The 26,644-nt window shown below is 42.5% G+C and overlaps 1 protein-coding gene across 2 annotated transcripts in view; it reads right to left on the bottom strand.

Moving 5' to 3' along the window:
- The window catches only part of RORB (RAR related orphan receptor B), a 150,477-nt gene that overhangs the window by 11,810 nt on the left and 112,023 nt on the right, over positions 1-26,644 (bottom strand). For both annotated transcript variants that reach the window (XM_081881022.1, XM_081881023.1), the window contains exons 4-5: positions 22,929-23,330; positions 1,354-1,475 (exon numbers count right to left, since the gene is read on the bottom strand). In XM_081881022.1, coding sequence (XP_081737148.1) covers positions 1,354-1,475; positions 22,929-23,330 — 524 coding nt within the window. The remainder of the gene's footprint in view (positions 1-1,353; positions 1,476-22,928; positions 23,331-26,644) is intronic.

The raw sequence follows: 26,644 nt of genomic DNA, 5'->3' as shown, positions 1-26,644 counted from the left end.
TCCACGATGGACTTCTCAGTCAGGAACTCCATACTGCAACCACTCCCTGCCCAAAGCAGCATGATGTCAGTGCTGTTCAGCTTATTGACACTGACAGCATCACTTGCCAAGGAACAACTGGGAGCAAATGAAAATGCTTCGCCCCATGTAAACGGCCGCACACACCTGTCAAAGCAGTCTATATGTTGGATCCAGTTTCCCACCCCTGCTCTAAGGTAGAGGTGTGCATGTCTCACCTGGTTTCTGGAGAATGTGCTTTTTCCTTCCCATTAGGTTTATTCAGACTTTTCTGCCCAGTGAGCCCCTGAGCTTCCACCGGCAGATCAAGGGACATCTGAGTCCATCAATCTCCTGTATGTTTTCTTATCTGAGTGGAGGGGGATCCACACCAACATCTCATAAAAAGGCCCTGACACATGTGGGAACTGCTAATTTTAGGGAACAACACGAATCCACCAATGGGACTCAGTTCCCATGTCTTTTAGACCATGTTCCCTCACAGAGCTGAAGAGGACAAGGAGCAAAGCCCCAAGAGTGGCTGGTGTAACCTGCTTGAGCAAGGCTTGTTCTAACACATGGAGCATCTTTTTGCTCCAGTGCCTGTTTATGACTGGGTTCCTTATGCAGTGCTTGTGGGTGCTCTGGAGTCCTCAGACTTGCCCCTTGGCATCCATTGAGCCAGCCTTCCAGCTGGCTGCTAAAACTTTATTCTAAAAGGAAAAGGGACCCTGCTGCTACTGGGTAAGAGATGTCCTATTCAACAACAACAACAATTTATTATTTATACCCCACCCATCAGACTGGGTTGCCCCAACCACTCTGGGCAGCCTCCAACTTATATAAAAACATAATAAAAGATTATCATTAAAAAAAACTTCCCTATCCAGGGCTGCCTTCTGATGTCTTCTAAAGGTTGCATCTCATTGGCTTGGGGAAGGGGGTGTCACATAAACGCCATACCCTCCAACATTTCTCTAGTGAACATAGGGATGTCCTAAGGAAAAGTGGGACATTCCAGTATCAAATCAGAAACCGGGAAGACTTCTGTAAACCTGGGGCTGTCCCTGGAAAATATGGACACTTGGAGGGTCTGTTGTTTTATTTGTTTATTGGATGTGTGTGTTGGTGTTTGCCATAGTGCTCCACTGAATTCCTCCCTAAGACGTTGCTCTTGTTTTAAAATGTCATTTTTCAAAAGTGCTGTCCTCAAGTGTGTTATCCAGCAATTAATTGGCAGAAATAATGCACAGAACAACAGTGATTAGGAATGAGTAATAACAATAATAATAATTTATATGCTGCCCATCTGACAAGAATATAGAAGCCTAATACAGTGAGTTGTGTTTTTGGTACCTTGCTCTGGTATTCTTTGACTTCTTCATATGTGTGGGTTTGCCAGGCCAGCTGGTGTAGTTCCTCTATTGTGTACTGACATGTCTCCAAATGGGACTTAATGATATTCTGTGCAATTCGGTCTAAGAAAGAGGAACAAAAAGGAAGAAACTCTGCTTCACAATCATTATTATTTTAAATATACTTTGTTTTACATTGCTCTAATCATGTTTTCTTTTGCTAAGAAGGCAGGACAGAATTAAATAATAATGTTATCTAGTAATACTAGGATAATAGTAAAGATGAGGACAACGACAGCCAATCCTTTACTGCAGGGACCATATGATGAGCTGGCAGCTGAACAATAGTCTCAAGAACACTTTCCCCATTGCTACAACACACGGGGCACTTTTTTTTAGTGGTACTGTACTCCACTGCCAGGATCACATTTTGGGGAATACTGAATAAACAATTCAGAGTAATGTAGAAGCAGCAATTTATTACTTGCACTTTCTATTAATTTGTCTTTGCAAGGGTCAGATAACATAACCCGATAATCAGCCAACAACAAACACAAATCTTTGGTTGTACATCTTGCTTGAACATCACTCCTGTGGCCATAAGATGATGGCAAAACAGCAACTAACAGTAAGTACATGTGGAATGCAAGTGCTGCAAAACTGAAGTGGAAGAGATTCAAGCCCATATTGGGGAATGTACACTTGTGCAATTAAAGTGGACGGAACTGCTTTATCCCCACCATTCAACAAATCCACTTTAAAAAAGTAACAGACTCTTTTGTGGTCAGGAAAGTAATGGGGAAATGCATTTTTGAAAAAGGTGGAATGAATGAATGGCTTATAAACACCCCAAAAGGAAATCAGGATAAATTCAGGAAGCTTGCTCCTTGCAAATCAATAAGAATGAATGCTCAATAAAAAATTGATATACTCTAACTTCTACAAGCAAAACAGGATGAATGCTCAATATATAGGTTGTCTGCGGGAGCCCTGGAAAACAGGGAATGAGACATTCTGCAATATAGTACAATAGCTATATTCTACCATATTGCACAACTGTTGAAAAAGCCAGTAAGACACAACAAGGACACTCAATATGAGCTGAGCTGCTTCTCTGCTCAAAATGGCACTCGTTTTGCCATTTTGAGCAGAAAAGCAGCTCAGCTCAGCTCATGGATCTGGAAGTATGCATTATTTAATTAATCCATTTATTTAAAATATTCATGATCCAAATATGCATAGTAGTATAAAAGAGAAATTAATAAAAATTATTAATACCAAGTACAACAAGTGTAGGGAGAAGCAGCAAAAACTATACGGCACAATGAAGCAGAATAAACATTAAAAATTCCATGACAAATAAAGGGTGACTTGGCTTAGCACTGAAAAGATTTTAATTATGGCACCAAAGATCAGCTTGTATAACATACTTCCACTAAAGGTGGCACTCAGAGAAGAACCTCAAATTAAGACTTTTAAGACATGGGCAGACTGTTATGGGAAGAGATGTTCCATTAGGCATTTGGGTCCCAAGCCATTTATGAATTCAATGGTAGGTGCCAGCTCCTGGATTTGGCTTTGAGGTGAACAGGCAGACAATGCAGTTCGTCCAATAAATTGTGTAATCCAAATCTACTTGGCTAAACCAGCCAGAATTTTGTAAGCCAAGTTATCTTCAGGGACAACACCACTTGCGTGTCAAGGTCCCCAAAATACTCCCCCCCCCAAAAAATAACACACACATTACATAGAATTTTTGTTTAAGGTTTTTGGCATAATTTTGGCCACAACTTTATTAACACACTTGGATGTGAGTGGTTGCTTAGACAGTGTTTAGGACTATCTGTCCCCCTGCTTGGGGACAGAACTGACTTCTGGATTCCAGCGAAAGTCAGTAAGGGGAAACAATATTGGGGAGAAACTGGAGCTGTCCCACAGGCCCTCACCTTCTCCCCGCATGCTCCCAGGGGCTTACGCGGGCCAAACTTGATTCCAAGGATTTGGACGAAAGCATGGCAAGCCCCTGAATTCCTTTAATGGAATTCCCTTGCAGCAGCAGCATTGGAGGGGCAGGCCCAGCCAATCCTTACCCCTCCTCCAACCAATTTTTAACCAATGCCTAACCGCAACCTTACAAGTTGTGACGATTTGCTACGCAGTAGGCAAAAACCAAATGGTACCAGCCAATCAGCCAAATGGACAAAATTCCTACCAGGCCCCTGCCCCAATGGCAGACGACCCCATGATAGGCATAGCAAGGTCAACTCACAAGACCTAATATAAGGGAGGGAGGGCGGGTGATCCGGTGCACGCAGCAGAGGAGAAAGCTGAACGCTGTGTGCACTGCTTAAAAAACCTCTGTTCCCTCCCCCAAATTAGCAACATCAAAATTACCCCAGCAGCTCAAACTACCACTCCCTGCCAGAGACCAACCATCCCAACCCGCCTGGCAATAGAGGGGTGGCTTGGCTGGCCCCGACCGCAACACGGGCTCTCTTTTAATGAGAACACACCATACAAGACAGTACAGAAATCCAGCTGGGACGTCCCCAGAGCAGGGATCACTGTCCCAGGCAACCCATGTAGATGGCAGGCAAGAGGCACTCAGTGCCACTGAGGACACCTGGGCCGCCAAGGCCCAGCCCCCTGTATAGGCAGGTTTGTGTCCCATAAAGACTGTAAGATATAGATGCATATTTTAGGATCTGTGGTCACTGTGAGACCAAGTACCATTCTAGTTTCACCCAATGCACCCTGCGAAGTGATCCCAGTCACTTCACAAGCTTCTGGTAAAAGGACAGATTTCCCTATGGCAGCAATGTAGGCACAGGTTCACATTCACAGTGCGCATATGCACTCCTTGCTACACATGCAGCCAATCTCAAATGGATCTGCATTGATAGTATTTTTTAAATTAAAAAAATCTCAATTTTTGGTAATGGGGCAAGATGTTGAAATTCCAGTCAAACCTCCAAAATCCTGGCCATTGAGCCACTGCATACAAACAGCTTTCCAAGCAATAACAGAAATCATGCGGAGAATTCCAAGCAACCTCCACAAAGTGGCCAAAACCACTTAGCAACCCCCTTGCACTATTATTGATCGGCATAGCTAATATTTAAACCTTTGAAGCACTGCTCCTCTTAAACTATTTTGTCTCATAAATGTTAGTTATCTTGAAATAAGTTGGTTCAGCAGCTTTTGAAGTTAAAGCCCTCTGCCGCTCCACATCATAGCTTTCTGTGCATGTGCCCCTTGTTCCTCAGGATGATGGAAAACCTCCCTCTAGGTGTGCAAAGCCTTAGGGTGGGCAGCAGAAGCAGCCGTTGCCAGCAAGGCTGTGTGTGCTGGCATCTGAAAACAAGCCAGGTGCAAAGGCAGCCTTGAGATTCTTGTGCCGCAGGCCAGCGGAGCTGGAATGTATCAAAGAAAGGCTGTGCTTGGACTCAGGGGACCCGAGTCTGACAGCTCATTCTGTGGGCTGATTAGAGTTACATAAGCATCGGAGGCTGCTTGCTTGCTTAGTTGGCATTGATGAAAGAGAGAAAGGGATTAGTCTTCGAATGGAAGACAGTGGGCTGAAAGGTCTTTTGAAAAAGCCACAAAAAAGCTAGAGATGAAGAGTCCAAGTTAATGTGAGCTTTTTCATAGACTAGCCAACAACAGAACACATGCCAGTTAAAGTGGGTGGGCGGGTAAGAGGAGCAGAGATCTGTTTTTACCCAGACACTTCAGAATGAATGCAACTTTCTATCACATCAAGAGGCCTGGTGCCTCAACCAATAAAGTCTCCATGATCCATATTTCCTGCTATTCAGAATCCCCATGTTATGTTGGCCATGGAGCATACTCACCACAAAACTTCTTTTTCACTGGTTAGAATTACTTTCTTTATGTAGAACTATAGCAGGTAACACTCAAATTATTTTCTTCAGATCATTTGGATGAGTCTTCACTATCAAATTATTATTTTCCCTTTCCTTCTTGGAGAAGAGTAACCCTTTCCCAAACAGAGCTAGTGAGGAGAAATGGAAATGCTGAGAAAGGAAAAAGGAAACGTCTCTTCCAGTGAGCCCAAAATATGGGATTTGGTGGGGCAAGCTCATCCCGGTTAAGTACGGGAACACCTTCAAGCAGAACGTCAGGCATCTCCAGTTTCCTGCATTTTTCATGTGTGATCAGACTTAACCAGTATGTCTCTGTCCTTATTTCTCTCCCCCTCCCACCACAATCCTCTCAAATTTTATTCTATTGCTCTCGTACACTAGTTGTTTCATTTTGCATTAATTTCATCTCATGGGTCACAGTGCTAATATCAGAAATTATGGATGAATCTACACTTAAGGTTTTTAATGTTCAAGAAGGGTTAAGGAATGGTTTGGATAACATATATGGACACATTAACGTCTTACTTTAAACATTCATAATGTGTTATTAAAATGTGACACAAGAGGGTGGTGCAGTGCAACGAGGAGTAGGGAGACAGCATTTTGGTGAAAAAAACAAAGGTAATAAATGCTTTATTTTACAAGTGACATTTTAGAACAATATATCTAATATGGTTCTAATAACATTAAATAGGTCAGTGTAGATCCAGCCTATGTTGCCATTTGGGGAAGAAAGGGATTTTACATTATATTCAGCAGAGAAACAATCTATGACTCTCCTTTGTGGCATTCAGTAAAAAGTGACCTGGGTTCACATTTTTCATAGCTTAGCCCAGGACCAATTCTTGCATTTCAATTTTTATCCAAAATCATAACCATGAAATATAAAGTGCCAAGGATTTATAGTATACCTGTATCTACTCATAAGGGGTGTGGGTGGCACTGTGGTCTAACCCACAAAGCCTAGGGCTTGCCGATCAGAAGGTCGGCTGCTCGAATCCCCATGATGGGGTGAGCTCCCATTGCTCGGTCCCTGCTCCTGCCAACCTAGCAGTTCGAAAGCACGTCAAAGTGCAAGTAGATAAATAGGTACCGCTCTGACAGGAAGGTAAACAGCGTTTCTGTGCACTGCTTTGGTTCGCCAGTGGCTTAGTCATGCTGGCCACACTACCTGGAAGCTGTACGCCGGCTCCCTCGGCCAATAAAGCGAGATGAGCGCCGCAACCCCAGAGTCGTTCGTGACTGGACCTAATGGTCAGAGGTCCCTTTACCCTTTACTTTATCTACTCATAAGTCTGGCCTATCTATACGCTATACAGGCAATGCTTAAAATGGGCTAGAGTGATGCCTTATTTTAGTCGCTGCACTAATGTACAGAGTCATCAAGTGCTTCTGCATTGTGTGGAAATGTCCTAAGTCAGTGACAGCATGGTCAGTTCACACATGATGTGGAAGTACATATCGACAGTTCTCCATATCATGACCACACCAGGTATAAATGGAAGCTATTTCAATTGTTCTCAGCTCAGCATGCTTCAGACTTAGGTTGCTGGATTGCTATTTGAATTGCAGGTAGACGTGGTATACATTCTCCCAGTGTTACAATCTGTGCCATGGAAGTGACTCCTAGATGATTGAAAAGTGCCCGCTTTGAGTTCCATAGGGATTGTATAATGCAATGATGCCGGAAAATGACAGTGTGTGGCGCAGAGTGCTCATGTCAAAACTGGAGTTATATAGTACACAGCTTTCAAAATAGCAACTGACCTTTTCTATTTCTGATTTCAGTAGATTCTCTTCCTGACACCATAGTCCCTTATTTTTAGACTACAGCAGACTTTTCCGCAGAAGACTATCTTCAAAGGTTACTTATAGCTAAGATGTGAGTTTCACTGAAGGCTTAAATAAAATATCAACAACATGGACATGTACAGAAAAGGAGCATTATCAGTTAGATCTTAAGATGCTGTTAAAAATGATAGTTATTTACTTTAGTAATAAAGCATCAATTTATTATATACTGGATTTACACTTCATGCTACAGCCCATATTTTATTTCTGTTTCTTAAATCTTATTGGCTTCGTGAAGTACCAGCTGCTCATACTTCTCAACTTCATCTCTATAACTCTCTTGGAAAGTGTGAAGGCTTTTTGCCAAAGATAGGTTGCCTCCTACAAGCCCAAGAAATAAACTGATTTGCTTTTCTCTGTGAGTGTTAAATATAATTTGCCTAAAACCATGGAATTTGGAGCCCAATTCAGAGTTGGGGAATGGGCATGATCACATAGATACAGGATCAAACAACATTTTGCATTGAGATCATTATTTTACCTCAGAGTAAAAAACCACCCAGGTTTTAAGATTGGTCAGAAGAAGAGTGAATGGACAGAGGCTACAAAACCCTTTTCTCTCTGCTGGTTATTTTTAAGCTCATAATCATTCCAAACTGTGTTTTTACATACTGGGAGGTGAAAAAGTGGGGATCAAGATAAAGAAACATTGTGGAGGAGTGTTTATGAGTTGGAAAAGGACCAGAGAGAAAAGGGTTAAGCAACTTCTGGCTTATTAGACTCCAGACTGATTATTGCCTTAAAAATTCTCTCCATCTGAAAATGACCAGAGGGGAAAGGATTAAGCTGCCTCTCTCCCTCTTCCCTCTCTCTGCCCCTACTAGCAGCCTGCCTAGACTGACCTGGGGTCCTGTGCTGCTCAGACTGTTCATAGGAACAGCGCCTTCTTCTCAGAGATGCCTTGTGCCAGAAGTAGGATGCCGAACAAATGAGGCCTATAGATGGGACTTGTTATTTCAAAGGAAGTCTATGCCATTTCTTCCCTATGTTCTTTTAGCAAGCAAGCAGTGTATTGTGTTGCATAGTTTTGTGGTATTTTTAAATGAGAGTTTAACATTTCCTTGTTTTATAGGAAGCTGTACACTAAATTTAGGAGCACAAGCTCAAAAGCAGTAAAGCGCTTTCCTGGAGAAAGTAAATAAATACACTTGGAAATGAATACCTAAGATCCTTTTTTGACTTTGACCTTTTTGCTGCATTTCCTGATTCTTATTAATTATTTACTTAGAACAATTTAATTCAGTCTGTTTTAGGAGATGGCATTTTCTGTTTAAAATTTGAATGTGCAAAAATCTGAAACAAGAAGGGAATTGAAGTTAGAGCTCCTAATGTCTTACAGTGAAATTTACTAAGAAAGTGCAGAAAATGGGTGGGGATGAGCACTGATTAGGTAAAAAGGTAAAGGACCCCTGGATGGTTAAGTCCACTCAAAGTTGACTATGGGGTGCGGCACTCATCTCATTTTTCGGGCCAAAGGAGTCGGCCTTTGTCCACAGACAGTTTTCTGGGTCATGTGGCCAGCAGGACTAAACTGCCTCTGGCACAACGGGACACTGTGACGAGTGCCAGAGCACACGGAAATGCCGTTTACCTTCCTGCCGCAGTGGTGCCTATTTATCTACCTGCACTGGTGTGCTTTGGAGACTCCCCCTCTTTCCCCTGCAGTGCTGACCCTTCACAACCTTTCACTTTGATATCCTGCAATCTTGGTGGGATCATTTTTATAAATAGACGATCAGAATAAAAGTACCCAGGAAACAAAAAAGATGCTTAAAAATGAATGAAAGAAAAAGTTCAAACCTTTCCTAGATTTGAGATTTCTGAAAGTCTGAAAATTTCACAATTTGTGGCTCTCCCCACAAAAAGCCAGTTTCCTTTGAAGCTTCACTACTGAGCAGAAAGAATGGAATCTGCTTAAAGCTGCAGCACATCCTTGACTTCTTTATCACATGTTGGTGTCAGTCAGTCAACTGACCAATAGGAATGTTGGTGGAAGACTAACAGCACCCCCTGCTGGTGTCTGGGGCGGAGCTTTTTAAAAGAGATTTCCCAAAGTTGTTGAGCCGCCCAGCAAGCCCCGTGATGCCCTACACCCTCTGTGCCCCCCCCGTTTCCTACGCTACTAACAGTATTGGAGAGAGATCCTTAATGTGGCATAAAGGTCAGACACGTCTCTGGCCCCATAATGTGATTCAGTGTACGGCCCTCGTGTCTTTTTATTTAGGTCTTTCCTGCCTGGCCCAAGAATAAACTGTTCAGAGCCCAGCGTGCTCAGTGTGTCTCCGAAGCACCTTCTTTATTTCATTTGTTCCTCTTTTCTCTTGAGAGAGCCCTGCTTTCTTAGCATCCACTTCTTATGCACAGGGAATAACAGAACTTTGAAGTATGTCTCCTAAAATACTGATAATCATCCTCAATTAAAATGAATAATGAATTTTAATTTGCTACTTACCCTTAGGATACAGTTGAGTAGCTAAGAGCTCATTTCAGCTTATACGCTGACTTGAGTTCTCTTAGGGATCCATTTTGAATTAATGCTGTATTGGCTCCATGGCTTTACTCTGGTGCTTGGAAGTATTTATTTGTATCATTTTATCACACATTCTCTTTCTTAACTAGAACTAATATTACTGGCCCCAACTGCTAGGTCATTTGTGATAAATGGCATGCTTCTGAACCCCAGTCCAAAAGACTGGTATATCTTTTTCTGGAGGAGCTAAGAGTGGGACTGCACCAGGAGAAAAGTCAGTGAACCAGAGGCAATTAGTTGCATTAGTTTTATAAATGGAATTTACAGCAACAGAGATTAAGCTACAGATGAGCTTTGCTACAGGATTCTCTGCTGATGTTTAAGAGACACCAACAACAGGATTTGATCAGCTCAAATTCAGGTTTCTAAACAGGGACATTCGGGATCTTCATTTTGGGTCATCCATTAACACTTATTCTCATGTGAACCTTTCAGTAGTTTTAAGGAAAACACTCACGGGCTGTAAATACAACAGGATAAACATTTCTTGTTGAGGGCAATCATTGCAGTTGTTTCCCTGGTGCTTTTGACTCACCCACCCCATGCTTGCTGACTTATATCTCACATCAGGCCTGGCAAGGATGAGCATGGTTTTGCCCAAAACAGGCTCTGAAGCTTGGCAGGCCAGAGGATCCCCACCTGTGGACAAATGGAAGGGGCTAGCCCTAGTTTCATGATGGTTTGCTTTTCATTTCTCATGGCTTATTGATTTATTTAAAATATTCCTATACTGTACTGCTTTTCATTTAAAAAGAAACAAAGCAAAGCTTAAAGGTAGAATCACAATAATTTGTGAAAAGACATGAAAAGTACCGCAAGGCAAGCAGCAACTCTTGAGCCAGTGCAGTTGACAATAAGATGATTTTACTGGCAAGCAAAGTGTTCCTCTTCTGCTCTGTTCAAACATTATAGCAAAGCTACAGATGCATTTTGTAATGTTTTTCAGTGGCAGAGATGCCTTTACCACGGCTGCAGTCAAGGCTAACTACAGGGCGAAGCTGGTTTTGAGGACCTAAAAACTGACTGTACCACCTTTTTGCTGCTCCTTGGGTAGTAAGGATGCTTAATTTGATTCTGTCAATTGCAATTAAAACACATCTGATCTGCACCTCCTGGACTATTGTGCATATCAGAACGTTTTATCATCACTTGGATTTCATACTCCTCTGAATATTGTGATGCAAGAGTGAGGCTCCAAAATTATACAAAATGCATATTTAAATATGGTGTTGTTGTTTTTAAATAGCATTTAAACATGTACTTAAACACAACTTTTATTTTAAAAAATGAAGATTAAGCTTGAAACATGACAGAAAAGACTTATGGATAGTGTTTTTAATGTTTTTAATAGTTGATGTTCTATTGTGCTTTTAATTCTGTTGGGAGCTGCCGAGAGTGGCAGGGGAAACCCAGCCAGATGGGCGGAGTATGTATAAACAAACGAACGAACGAACGAACGAACGAACGAACGAACAAATAGATAGCAAGCCAGTAGGTGGCACTGCTTGTTAGTTGCCTCTTCCTTAGTCTAACTGTAGCTCTTGCAGAACTCCAGGGAGGAGAATGGATACAAAACTAGGAGGAGTCTGTTTTGCTTGTCAGGGGCTCTTGCTCCACCTACTGTTGGTCTTCCTGCCTTCTTCCCAACCAGGCCCACTGGGCACCAGCCACTACTTACAAGAAGGAATTGCCTGTGTAGAGGCACCCAAAAGGGAACACAGAGACTTACAGAGCCATCACAGACACATTTTGGGGCAGAAACGGCTTTTCTTTCAGAATATGCTGAGAAGGCACAGAACAGTTATAGCCTGTCCTCCCAGTTAAACTAGTTTAGCCCTCTGCCCGTGAGCTGCTTTTTAAGCAGTCTTAATTTTTTGAAAAGCAGTAAGTTATGTTTGTAGGGTTTTTTTATTTCATTTTAATGGATATTTGTAAACTCCAACTCTTAACAAGCATCAAAATCATTAAAGCTTTAAAACTTTTAAATCTTTAAAATATTAAATTTTCAAAATGCAGAACAAATGACCAGCACTGAAGCAAATTCTCTAAAAATGCTTGGCAAAACAAATAGGTTTTGGGTAGGCAATGGAACATAAGGATTGCATGTGCCTATTTGATTTCTGTGGGAACTTCAGAGCGCAAGTTGCTTCTCAGAGTACAGTGGAACCTCGATTTATGTACGGCTCTACTTACATACGATTCCAGTTACAACCTTCAGTAGGTGCTTTGACTTATGAAATTTCCTCTAGATACGAACAGAGGCTTTGCTGGCAGCCCAGAGCTTGCCCAGCCGGCCGGCTGCGGGGCAGCACTGGGGCTTCCGTGGCCGGGGAGAGGCCTCTGGTTTGCTGGAGCTCAGTTTGCCGGCTGCGGAGCACTTGTTTTTCTGACTGTCTGGCACCCACTTCAGCTACTGGTTGATTGTGTGACTGCATAAATGGATAAAAGCCCCCCCCCCATCCAAACAATGACTACTGTATCATCAGTGCCATTAAGAAAAAACATAAATGTTATTTTTTTTTCATTTACAGTACTGTCTTATTTATTTTATAGTACAGTACATTGATTATTGCCTTCATTTTATGGATCTATGGTCTCATTAGACAGTAAAATCCGTGTTAAATTGCTGTTTTAGGGGGTGTTTTTCATTGTGTAGAGTGGATCAATTCACTTTTCTATTACTTTCTATGGAAAAGTGCGCCTCTACTTATGTATGTTTCTAGTTAGGACCGGACCTCCGGAACGGATTATGGTTGTAAGTAGAGGTTCCACTGTATACTGAATAGCATAATATCTGTTGGGGGAAGAGGAGGCGATAGGAGGGAGCATTTTGGATTTTTTGTTTTGCCTCTTTCTACTCTTGATCTGGACAGAAGTGCTTTTACAAAATAAAAATGGAGAAGTAGCTTCTGGATTTTTTATGGTCCAGCATCTGAAGAATGAAACCCACTTAACAGTAGCATGCACCTTAACCATGTAAAAAAATTACTCGGATCCTCATGAAAACTAAGGAAATTATTCCACTACCCAAGCAAAACATGTTGATTTCCAATCCAATGGGAACGTTGTATTGTTTCCTTACTGCTTTCACCTTGTTCTGTTATTAATTGCAGTAGTGCTGTTGTAGCTCACCCACACTCACACACCCTACAGATTGAGAATAATATTTCATGCATTTGATGAAATAGATTGGTGTCCACCAAAACCTTTAGTGTAATAAATCTTTTATAGCACAATTCATGTCTTTTCAGAAGTAAGTCCTATTGAATTCATTGCTGCTTACTCTCGGATGAATTGGGTTAGGATTGCATCCTTAAAGTTGCCACAGGTCTGTTTCATTTTTGCTGCAAGAGATGTAACACAGATCCCCTTCTGGAATTTATTTGCACCTCATTTAAGTGACCAACATTGCACTTCCTAGTATATGCAGCAGATGAAACAGATTCTAATCCCAAATATTATGTCCAATAAGGAAAACACCATTCTGAAACAGCAAATGCTACTTTGGATAATTTTCGTTATGTTCTTGGAAACATTTTCCCTCTCACACTTGCAGGCTCCCCCAGCTTAATATTTTAGGAATATTATAAAAAGAAAGTCATATCAAGCCTGTATCAAAAACATTTTTATTTGCACATTCCCTTTCTGTACCACCAAGTTCTTATTTACTGCCACAAATGCGGGAGAAAACAACAGCAACAACAACCCACCCAACGCATCCCAAACATTAGACAAGAGGAGCAGGACACTAAGACTTGAAAAAAGAAACCATAAATATACTTGAGAATATATATATGGGATGGGGCATGTCAGCATCAAAATGTTCCCCCGAAAGGGGGATCTTGAAATGATTCCAATCTCTCTCACACACACAATTTGTGCTCTAAATGTGGACTCAGACCTTATCCTCTTATCCCTTAGTAGTTATTTTTAAAGTGGTGACCACAGAAATTACAGGCTTGTTGCTTGCTTCCCACATTAAAACAAATATATTATTGTATTTATATCCCACCTTTTCACCCAAGGAATTCAAGGTGGTGTACATGGTTCCCTCCTTATTTAATCCCTGTGAAGTAGGCTAGGCTGAGAGGCAGTGACTGGCCCAAGGTCAGCCAGTGAGCGTCATGTGAGGATTTGGTCTCCCAGATCCTGGTCCAACACTCTAACCACTACACCACACTCTGTTGCCACATGCATGCTTGGCACGCCATCGCCTGCCCACTTCTCTGTTACCTCTGCCTTCACGGGCTAAATGGCACAGGCTCAGCTACTCAGAGGCAACTGGCTGGCAGCCCTCATTCTTTCTTTCTCTGCTTCCACTCTCTCTTGGATGGAAAAATGTGTTGCCATAAATGTCAATTATAGCTTTTGTGTTACTTATTGCCTACAAATACTGAAAAATGAGAAAGGGTTTGCTTCTCATGAAGCCCATTTGGCTTCCACCAGGGACAAAAGCTTGTTGTTTTGTAAATGAAAGCAAGGAATTCAGCCCAGGTAATGGTCTAAAGAGGCACTGGCTGGCTTGGATAGACTCCCGGTGAAACCTGGGAAATATGGAGATCCTGTGTTGGATGGTGCAGACAGGGCCTGGATGGGGCTCAAACCCTCCCAGCATGAATGTGCACATGTTTATACAGACACATCTCCAAATTCTATCCTTTGCCCTCTTATGGGGTAAGTCCTGCTAAAGACTTCCATAATGGCTGTGGAAGGGTTGCCCGTTCCCCTTGATTATAGGAAGAACAATGTCTTCCTATAACTACAGAGGGAATGTTTGGTGCTTTCCATTTTCTGTTCAGTTACCCGTTTCTAGCTCATATTCTCTTTTCCCTTCTGCTATGAGTGTTGGGGTTTCTTCAGTTAGTTCTCTCTGGATAGCAAGTTCTCTTGCAGTAAGAGTTTCCTTAGAATCTCAAGCATGAATTTATGATTAGGGAAATTCTTTCTTTTCTCTGGAAAAGGGATGCCTCGGGTGATTATCAGAAGAAGCCCCCTCCCCCAGCCTCCTCCTCCTCCTCCTCCTCCTCTTGTTTGCAAATTCTTCCAGCAACAATTTTTATTCCAAGGATGCCTCAAACACTGTAAACAATTATTTTCTGCAACTTAAGAATTTGGGATGGACAGATCTGTCAGTTTTGGTTTCTCTCCGTTTCTCATTCTTCTAATTTTAAATTCATATCTCCATATTTTTGCAGCATTTTGTGATTTTTTAAAAGACCCTCAAGAAAAATAGAGTGCAATTTAGTGTGAATTTCCCCTAATAAGCACATTGTTGTAGGCAGTTTTGATTAATTTCCTCTAATATTATGCATTTCAATGCAGACTTTACTCATAGATGCATTTCTGTACACATGATATGCTTGAAGAACCACATTGCAAAATGCAGAAAAGTACAAATTTTGAAGGATACCTGGATTTCAGTTTACATATTGGTTTGAGAGGTGCAAATTAGGTAGTTTCTCAGTGGGCAATGATTGGCAGAGCCAACTTTTTCTAATTTTCTCCCCATCCTCCTTCCTGCTGAGCTGCACAAAGGAATAACTGAGGCCACATTCACATCATACATTTAAAGCACTATTATATGACTGTAATAGTCATGGCTCCCCCGAAGGACCCTGCAAGTTGTAGTTTGTTTTGGGTGCCGAGAGTTGTTAGGAGACCCCCTGTTCCCCTCGCAGAGCTACCATTCCCCAAGTGGTTCAACAATTAGTCCCTCTTCCCGGGCAAACCTGGGGGTTGTAGCTCTGTGAGGGAAAAGGGGGTCTTCTAACAACTTTCAGCACCCTTAGCAAACTACAGTTCCCAGAGTTCTTTGACGGGAGACGTAACTGCTTCAAGTGACATGATAGGGCTTCATGGTCCAGTTGTGGCCTCTGAGTAAGGAAGACGAAGGTGACAGGCTGTGCCCTTCCCTGGACAGATTGCAAGCAGGCAGAGCTGACTAAAGTCAGGCTGTTGAGGTCATACCAACATGAAACAAAAATAGATGCAACTTTCAGTGGTGGAAAATAATGACTTGTAAAATATACACAGATTTTCTAGTTAGCATATGGAACAAGAAACCTGTGCGACATGTTTCCCATACTTTAGCAAAGCAAAGAAATATGTATTTCTCAGCAATAATGGGAGAGTCAAATGCAGATATTGGACATGTGTTTTGGAAAATTCTGTATCTGTGATTCACATAAAATATGCCCATTTTCTAACTACTTTCAAAAATGAGCAGGACAATATCACTTCTGAAATGGCCCTAATCAGAATGGTGCCCTCCATGATGAATTACAACTTCATTTTAGGAGCTGATGGGACAAGCAGCCCAACTTCTTCAGACCTGGGGCCCACTGCTATCGCCAAGCTTCAATATGGGACAGTGGCGTAGCGTGGGTTGTCAGCACCCAGGGCAAGGCAAGTAATTTGCGCCCCCTAACCCTGGATTTGCGCCCCCTAACCCTATCCCTAACCCTAACCCCCAGATGTTGCGCCCAGTGCGGCCGGCCCCCCCCTGCACCCCCCACGCTTCTCTCTCTCTCTCTCTCTCTCTCTCTCTCTCTCTCTCTCTCTCTCTCCCTCCCCAACCCTCCCTCCTTCCCTTTTATAATCTTTCACTTCTATAACCATTTTTTATCCTTCTATAAACCAAGGTCCATTCATTTGATATCAGTAACTCAATATCAGCATATAATACATTTTAGAAAATATGCAAGTAAGTAAATATCAAACCGTCTTATGTAAAGCTCTAAGGGTCAAAAATCAAATAATGTAGTCTGCCAATTTTAAAATACCTTTGGCTGCAAGCCATTGCTAAAAGGTAAATGTACCCATGTCCCAGTGATCTCTTGTGCCAATCCTAGGAGATTCCTCAGAGTTGATAGATCAGCTGGGGAGTTCTGTGGGGCAGTTTTTTGTCTTTCTTTTTAAGCACCTCTAAAAACAAGTTGAGTGTGCTTGTATATACACTCCTTTGGATCATTGTCAACTGTAATGATGATGATGATGATGATGATGATATTTGTATACCGCCCTTCATCCAAAGATCACAGGGTAGTTCACAACATAGTAAAATACTGCTGAATATGTTGAGCTAAACATTTTGACATTTTTAATCTGTGTGTGTGTGTTTTATTATAGTAGCAGTGATGCATCACACTGGAGCAGGACTAATTATCCTGGCAGTGGCGTAGCGTGGGGGGTGCAGGGGGGGCCGGCCGCACCGGGCGCAACATCTGGGGGTTAGGGAAATCCACGAGTTAGGGGGCGCAAATCCACGGGTTAGGGGGCGCAAATTACTTGCCTTGCCCCGGGTGCTGATAACCCACGCTACGCCACTGTATCCTGGCTGCTTTGCAGAAACATTTTTATGAGAAAATTGCCCCCTCTCCTTCCCAATCTTTTGCCCTCAAAATGATGTGACATAAACAAAACATGAAGTGTGTGTGTGTGGGGGGGGGCTCCAGCTCACTGCAGGCAGATGGTGTCTTCCACTCCCACTTGGAACACTCACTGCCGTTCCAAACAAAAAGGAGGATATTTGAAAGGCTTTGGCACTAGTGTAAATTGATTAAACCTCAATTAGGAACACTGCCAAGGGCCATCATTTGTCAATTTTATAGTGACCTTATTAGATGGCCCAGAACATATGATGAACTGGATTAATTTATAGCAGGGATGCACAGCGTAAATCACTCTACTGTTTACTAGGACCCTTTTTCTCACCCAAGAATAGCATGGCTATGTTAACTACAAAAGTTTTTTTCTTTTTCTTTTTTCAATTTTATCACTGTGCTCTTTTTAATCCATTCTATACTGGTACCCTTTGCTTTTTCTCTCTTCACTTCAAAACACACATTTTAAAAAATAATAATTCTGTTCATCTTGCTTCCTTCCTTTCCCCCCTCTACTTCATCCTGTGCTCTGTTGTATCACAGCCCAGCCCAGTCCACTCGCTTCTCGCTTTCTCTCTGCACCGCCAGACATGACTGTAACCCTCTCTGAGCTTCTCCCTCTTTCGCTTTCCCTTTACCTCCAGGTCTCTCAACAGCCTCATTTCCCCTTTTGTAGCTCATCACATTCTCCTTTCCTTCTACCACCCCAGAGAGCTGCAGCTACACTTCTATTATTCCTCTTTTTTCTTTCCTTCTCCCATGGATTTCTTTGCAGCCTCATTACTCTCAGCTATTCCTGAGATAGCACACATGTCTCTATTTTTCTCTCCTCACCTCACTGCCAGTGGAGGCTTGTCTGCTAGAGCAAATGGGGCACTGCCCTACCAATTGCTGTCTGCTCTCAGCCAGCCCCAATCCGCCTTCTTACTTACTTACACCCAGCCTAGGGGGTGGTACTGCCTGACAGCTTCTTGCTCCTCTGTAGAACTTGTCACGGAGAGGACGGGGCAAATATAGAATTAGTTGGCTCTGCCTGTTGTTAGCTCTGCTCCACCTCTTGTTGACATCTCTGCCTTCCTCCTTACCAGTCCAATGAGCACCAGCCATCTTTACTCTTTCTCCATCCCACAATTTTTCAGCATTCTGACTTTGGTGGCAATAGCATAAACAGCCTTCAACATCCGAACATAAATGACTTTCACCCTCCCAGCATAAACAACCTTCAATACACACCAGAGAAATAATGTTGGACATGACTAGGCTGTGCAGCACAGCTGGCCACAGCATGGTGATCTCCACTGCACACCCCCAAATTCAGAGTAGGAGCAACACAGGGGATGGGATGGAGTCTTTCCCCTATTTCCCCATGTTTTAAACCCTTTTAACACAACCAACAAGAAGCAGTGAAGCCACAATGCTAACTTTTAAACCCACCTAATCAACACTTCCCCAAACAATATATGAACTGAAACTCATCTAACCTTCAAAATTTGGAGTTTTCTGAATTTTGCGAAGCAGTTCCCTAACCCAAAACTGTTTATAAAAATGAATATATTGGGGAAAGTGTGCATAACAACGCTTATATTGATGAAAATAACATACAAAATGGCATTAGGGAAATTCAATGCAAACATCTGACTATTACACAAAGCTGCATACAAAAATGTGTACATTAAAGAGAAACCTGCAATAAAATGCTGATGAATTTTCATGAGGACTCTTAAAAGAAATCACAAATCAACATAGAAATGTGGTGAAGTGAATGTAATACTGTGAAAAAAGCATAAACAGAGAAAGGACTAGATTTAGGGTTTGATTTGTGCATCCTGCCGACGGGGCAGTACAAGAGAGAGAACGCACTTTTTGAAGTGAGTGCCTTTTTTAGGACTTTTCAGACAAAGTCCCCAAACCCTAACCATTTAAACTTAGGGGAGTTTAGAAGAGGGGGAAATATGTGCCGTTTTCAGGTGTGAACATTTAATAATGTTTAACAGCAATTTCTGAGACGGTAGAAATTAGTAGATGGTGGATACTGTGGGAGAACTTCATTTAACATTGCTTTATTTGACTTTAAATTTTGTTTTAGAAATGCAGAGAGATTCAAGTAATTTTTTGTATTGTAATTTACAAGGCTTCATTCCAAGGATTGTTGAGAGCACTTAAGACGGTAATCATATACATGCTTTACTTGGGAATAATTCCTTTGGTACTAAGTGAGAACCACTTCTGAATAAATGGTCTAAGCACAGTTTAGCATAGGCAGTAATATAGTTTACGGGGGGGGGGATGGTGCCCTTTGAATTTGTCCAGGCACGGTGTCAAAATAATTATTGAATATGATTAGAACTTTTAAATAGATACCCTGTTATTTGATTGCATCTCAATTGCATCTGCCTAGGCTCTTGCTATAGTAGTAGTTAAATTACTCACTAGATGGCAATATTGATCCATATAAATATAGTTGAGATGCATACACAGGATCTTTAAAGGAAGAGTAGAGTAATTAAAAATGATTTTCTATGTGGGATCTTAAAAAGTAGTTGTGGGGAAGAAAGATAAAAGGAACAGTAGCACAAGGAGTCCCTAGATGAATCAGTTTGTGTGCAATGAAGAAATCTGGGTTGAAAGAAATTGCATAAAATGGGGTGTATTCTGTAGCTAATTGATCAATGTCTAGTAAACACATTCAAACACGGGACGAGCTACTGCCTTGGGTAAATTCAGCAGAGTCCGAAGCAGTGACATTTGCATAGCACCCAACAAGCACCTCTAAACTGCAAGCATAAACTGGCTTAAACCTCCCCAGGGCATTCAGCCCTGGGAACAGGCTAGGGATCTCTAATATAGCCTTTTAGCAAAAATTCTCAAGCTTCCTCATAGGATAAAAGTTTCTATACCATTTCAAATCAGCACAAGAAATTGGGGTGTTTCAATGAAAACAAAGACAAGGTATGTATAAACATGTTTCAGTATAGAAGTATATGCCACCCTGAGCCCTGTTTAATACATCTGGGGAACTTTTCCACTTAGATGAATGTGTGGTGTCTTTGGAAAACAAATTGTGTTGTGTAAAACTCACACTAGGATTTCCAACTCCTGTTCTAAAAGAGTCCCTGTGAGTTTTTAAGAACAACAGAGCAAGGAGTAGCTTGGCATCTATGGGGTGCAGCTTTTTAGCAGCACACCTGCTAACCTTTTCTTTGTCAAGCCAAGGCACAGGATTCCCCATTTGCTCAGGACCTGGCAATACTAGAACAAGCTTGGATTGGCAGACTTGCTTTAAAGGCAGCACAAGTAATCTGCATAGAGTGCTGAGCATTCAAGGCTTTTATGCAGCTTTAAAGCAAAAGGAAGCATTGTTCAGTTTTGCAAGGAGCTAAGCGCTATGATCCCAATCTGGAAAATGTGGTTAGAACCTTTTCAACCCTCAATCATGCTTTCTCATGGGATGGCCTGGGACCTAACAGGGTAGCTATTGTATTCTCCACCCCCTCCCAATCACTGACTCATACTTTGTTTATCACTAATGCAACTAGATCAAACGGATTTTAATATCACATTTCCATTTTTAAAATGTTGCAATTATTACATGTTTTGGTTGGATTAGGACCAAGTCTGCCATTTCCAGGGGGGCTCCCTCCAATTGATACCATATTTTTATTTGTACATTTTTATTTATCTTCATGCCAGGAAATGTCTTGCTTAAATTGCTGCATACCAGGCTGCTGTTAAAGGCACAAAAGCAAAGACAGAAAAATGGTGGCGACCTCTCCTGCTCATGGTCAATTTCTAGGAAGGGAGGTACAGAGGAGGTTGTTTAGAAGACATGCCTGATGACCTGGAAGTCTTACCAGATGCAAAGGAGAACAGGGATACATCTGAGTGAATAATTAATCTTTAGCTTCTGTACCTCCTCCTAGGGGTGTTGGCGAATATAGACGAAAGTGGAAAAGGAAGCAGACATTGCTTCAGTTTGAATGTTTGTCTGTGGTCAGGAATGCAAATTAGTCAAGTGAATGAAATAGGCAATTATTTTTTACATTGTTTCAGTTTCCTGTTGAAATGAACGTGAGTTACATAAGTTACATAAATAGTTGTTACATTAAATAACGGACAGGGAGATTAATAACTTAGTATTTGGCAGAAAGTGAACTGCAGCATGACAGAAACAGCACTGATTGCAACAAACACAGGTCAACATGGAAATTGCTGTCTTCTTAGTACCTTAAAGGTAAAGGGACCCCTGACCATTAGGTCCAGTCGTGGCCGACTCTGGGGTTGCGGCGCTCATCTTGCTTTATTGGCCGAGGGAGCCGGCGTACAGCTTCCAGGTCATGTGGCCAGCATGACTAAGCCACTTCTGGCAAACCAGAGCAAACGCCGTTTACCTATTTATCTACTTGCACTTTGACGTGCTTTCGAACTGCTAGGTTGGCAGGAGCAGGGACTGAGCAACGGGAGCTCACCCCATCGTGGGGATTTGAACCGCCGACCTTCTGATTGGCAAGTCCTAGGCTCTGTGGTTTAACCCACAGCGCCACCCGCGTCCCTTCTTAGTACCTTATTGACCCTTATCTCTGTAGGAAAGAGCTCAGAAACTGGACTGCATTGCCAACTTCTAGGGAACAGGAAAGACACGAGATCAACATAAGGACTGGCTAAACCAAACCTGAATTCATTTTCAGTGCTTTCTACCCCTTTTATTTCCCTCTAAAGGGAAGAAGCTGTTTCATGGGCTGCATCACCAATGCCACAGCCCATAAAACATGGTCTGCCTCTTCCTTCAACGTATTATATTTTAAAGTTCAAACTAATTAAATCCCCTTTTCCATGGTTGTGCACTGCATGGTTTTGTCTGTGGCAATCCATACTGGTTGAACAGTCTTTCTTCCCTGGTAGACTTGCCTGACAGCACCTTTATACAACTTCTATGGCCAGGTCAAGACTTCTCATTCCTTCTGTTTCTTAGCACTTTTGGGAGTGGAATATTTAGGTTCTTTTGGCTTTTTAATATATGCACACTTTTAATATATATCTTTAATTATATGTACACTGCTTTCAGCCTTATAAGGAAAGGTGCTGAAGAACTAAATATTTCAGCTGTTGCCTTGTTGTTTTGGACATTTCAATGAACAGCAAGTTCAAGCAGCTCTTCTGTGGCCACTGGTTTGTATGCATTACCCTTAAATTAAAGGGACTTTAAGGGAGGATAAGTTTAAAAAATACAAGAGAAGCTCTGCCATAGATATCAGTACAATATGCATAACCTGAAAGCAAGGTAAACAGCTGGTTGGTTTCTGTAATTAAAACACTTCTTATGGGTATGAACCAAACATTGCTCACCAGGAAAACATCACTTTTCTTGCTATGCAAGACACCTAACAACAAGGTTATCAATCATCACCATCAAAGTTGGATAAATGATACCCTAACACATGAAACCACATCTTCCAAAGAGTTTACAAAGACAGTATGAACCCATCTATTCGAGATCCGGAATGCAGTTTTACTGGTATAAATCCAGAGTGTTCAGTGCAAGATCAAACAATGATGTTGTGCACTGTAATTAATTTAAGAGTGAGTTCTATTAATGATCCACCTTCAGAGCTCTTTGTTGACAAGAATGTGTATAGTTGTCAAAAAGATCATTAAAGCCCTCCTGATAATGAGCTCGTTTGATACAAGCTCCCTATTTAGTAATTATCACTTGATTGATTCATCAGTGGCTCTGGTGTTTCGGCTTCATAAACAGATCATGAATTGCTCCATTTACGCAATGTAAACATTTCAGAATTCTGTTAACTGAATCCACAACAAACCCAGTCATATATATGCCTCAGGACCAATCCATTCCAAAGGAAACTGCAGGGTTAGAAATACAAGCACACAGAGTCATTATGAGAGGTTAAAGGTAGACTTTTCTTACCTATTTCTGCCACGGTTATCCCAGGAGCTAATTGCCCATTGTTGCAAGAGCTATAGGTAAACAAGTTTGGTACTGAAGTGAGGTCATAGATAGGTTCCTGCTTGATCTGTTTGATTCCAGTCATGTCTAAGCCAGACTGATCTGGGGAGGGCTGGGCAGAATCCACATTGTAATAGCCTTCGGACTTTGGCAGGTCAATGACGTGCCCGTTTGAATAAGTGCCACCAGTTTCATTGTTTAGGTTGCTCAAGCCATTGGTGATGCTGTTGCTGTAGACTCGGGCCAAGGCTTCAGCCTCGCCACTTTGCTGCTGCCGTTGCTCCTGCAGTCGCTGTTGATGCTTCTGTACCTCTGCGTACAAGCTGTCCCTCTGCTTTTTGGACATTCTTCCAAACTTTACAGCTGAAACAAATCAACCAAAAAAACCCAGGCATTATTGGTGGTGGTGCTGACCTTTAAAGCCCTAAACGGCCTCAGCCCAGTATACCCGAAGGAGCGTCTCCACCCCCATCGTTCTGCCCGGACACTGAGGTCCAGCGCCGAGGGCCTTCTGGCAGTTCCCTCGCTGTGAGAAGTGAGATTACAGAGAACCTGGCAGAGGGCCTTCTCGGTAGTCATGCCAGCCCTTTGGAATGCCCCCCCCCCCCCGCAGATGTCAAAGAGATAAACAACTCATAGGCGCCGACTCCATGGGGCCTGAGGGGGCCCGAGCCCCCTCAAAAATTCGTTTGGGGGGGCTCTGCCCCCCCCAATAATTTAAGAAAATTATTAGTTATATTATGCTTTGTAAAATCACAAAATTATGTTGGTATTTTTTATTTTCCTTGTTTGACGATAGTTACCTTTTAAAATACATTCAGTAATAAGTTAAAACAAAGCCACTCCCGATCTAGAGAGGGGGTGGGGTTGCGGGCTCTCGACCCATCAACAATCTCGCGGGGCTGGCGTCAGCCCCGCGAGAAGCGGGGATTCCCCCTAGCTCATTAATATTCACCGCCCACGGCGGCAGCCAATCGGCTGCCGCAAAGGGCGGGCCCTCACAGGTTCACTTAAGGTCGGGGCAGCCCGGGGCTCACCCCTTTCGTTCCCCCAGCAGCAGCGGTTTGGAGGTCTTGGGCCCCCCCAATATTTTTTATAAGTCGGTATGGGCCCCCGCCCCCCCAATATTTTTTATAAGTCGGCGCCCCTGAAACAACTATATGACTTTCAGAAGACTCTAGTTTGACTGATTACATTACATAACTAGTATCCAGTATTAAGATCACTTTACTGTAATTTACTCTCTGTGGAGCCTCCTTTGAAGAGCAACCAGAACCTACAATTGGGCCAGAATGCAGCATTCACCCTCCTAGCTGGGGGTGGGGTGGGGGGAGTGAGGCTTTCACAGGCTGGTCCTTAAAGAGCTTCCCAGTTTGTTTCAAAATCCTAAAGCTCTGTGTTCAGAGTATCTGAAGATGCTCCTTTTACTAAATCATATGTGTTTTGAACTGCTACTGGAAATCTTTCAAAATATTTATGTTTCTGTTTACACTGCAGCAGGTTATCTTCTGATTTAAAAGACAGAATTGTGCTCTTTCATTTAAATATATTTTTGTTAGCTCTGGTGACGAAAGGTAGAATATAATTTTAAAAAACACACACATTTGTCTATCTCTGTTTTCATTTCTGAAATGATGGAGGAGACTCGATATGGTAAGATCTGCTTTGATCTCATGGGGGCAGTTGAACCATATGATACCGTCATCACAAAATGGCAACCCGTTGTTCTCTTACATGTGCACCTGCTGCTACATTTTTGACAGACAAAAGCCTTAGGGTGTAGCCTGTGATCCTTACCCCAGTCACTTACACCAAAGTAAGTCCTGCTGAAACCAATAGGACCTGTTTCCAAGTAAATGTGCCAAGCAGCCAACATCCTGCTGTGAATAATGAGCAGGCCTGCTATTTCTTTTTCATCTCTCCATGTTCACCAAAGAGCAAACCAGTGCTCTATAAAAATGTACAGCCTACAGATTTGTATCCTGTGTGATTTATCAATTTTCCCCAAACCTTTAATCTGTGCACTAACAGGATTAGTACCTTCTGAAGATAACAAGCCCTAAAGCCCTATTATCACAACCTGTCAACGTGGCTGTTATCTTCACACACTTATTTTGAAGGGAAAAAGAGAGAGAATGTTACAGGTTACAGTTAAGGCCTAGGGGGAAATAACAGACTTGAAGGTAAACACTCTATAGGAATGGCATTTCTTCCAAAGAAGCAACATATTCATGGATTACTTTCCAGATATACATTTGCAACATATAATCTTAAAGTGCTAAATGTGTTCATTCCTCCTGAGATGAAAGAAGAAGAAATTGTGTTTCCATCGGAATAAGTCAATGTCATAATTCAAAGGCATGTCTCCATCATTTGCAAAAGGCAAAGAGACCATTGTACAGTGGCCAATGAAGTTAATCCAATTATTGCTAAGTGATTTTTTTTTTTGCAAAAGGCAAAGCAAAAGTAAGGTTTTCATGACCCTTTTTTCTAGTTTGATGCACTCTTGACAGCTGTGCTCTGTAGAGTAGGGCACATGGGCACCCTACATAGTCTGGAACCCTCTGCATTGGCAGGATAGATGAGGGCTGCACCTGAAGAGCGCTGCATCCTTTACTGCAACTGAAAGTTGCCAACGCCTAAAATGAACTCTGAGTGGACAAAGAAACCTGGTGCCAGCAGGGCTGGGCTTGAAGGATGTAATAAACACAAGAAAAGCATATTGAGATCAAAACAGGCCACAGCTTTATTGATTTCAGATGGCAGTAGGTTTTGGTATAGGCATTAGGCGTGTACCCTGAATCATCCAAGCTACTGCTGGTTGATTGCCTGGCAGGGTCGATGCTGAGTTAGGTTTTGCCCTATGACATACATCAAATCAAGGTGACCCCTCCAAGTTCACCACCTCAGGCAGGTGCCATGGCCCATCGGCCCCCAGTCTGGGCATCCAGACAAATGAACCACCCCTGGACCCCATTAACAGGGTACCCCATATTTTGGAGGGGTGGGGCTCTCTCCCTGCTGACTAAGGATCCAACTCTTATCTACTAGCAAGTTGTGACAATTGCTATGAGGAAGGAAAAACCCCAGAAAGGGCCAATTTGCCCGGAGGAATGTTTTCATAGCAAGGCCCTAAGCATGACCTGCCGTCTCAACTTTGTGCAGGGGAAAACATGCTGTAAGGGGTGGGAGGGTGGGAGATCCAACTCTGACTGAGGCACTGCAGACAACTGTGGCCCCATTTTAAACCTGGGGAACAGACCTGGTTGAAGTCCAATGGGGAAGTCTCCCTTTAGGTCCACTACCTAGGTCCCACCCATCAGGTTGGACCAGTCACAGGTAGGCCCTGTCAGCCCCCACAGCTGGTGAGGGAGGACATGACGCCCCCCACCGGCCATGTGGGAATCAGAAGCCACCTCTGCCTGGTGGCTAGCAGCCCTGAGCCGCAACTGCTGCTCCCGTTGAAAATGACATGAGAGTCCTTCTGCTTCAAATGTTGCTTGATTTGAAGTGAACATTATCTGCCATGTCTTTATGGATAAATGTAAAACTGTCTAATAATGACTGCTTCTTGGGCTGTATTCTTGGGCTTCTTGTGCACCAGTTTTCTGGTGAGCAAGAAGTAATGTGACAAACTTCCTTCATAATTCTATGGATTCTGAGCTTACAAATGTCTT

This window comes from Podarcis erhardii, assembly GCF_964252035.2.
Source record: "Podarcis erhardii genome assembly, chromosome: 11".
NCBI lineage: Eukaryota > Metazoa > Chordata > Lepidosauria > Squamata > Lacertidae > Podarcis > Podarcis erhardii.
This window is presented reverse-complemented; position numbering and strand designations above follow the sequence as displayed.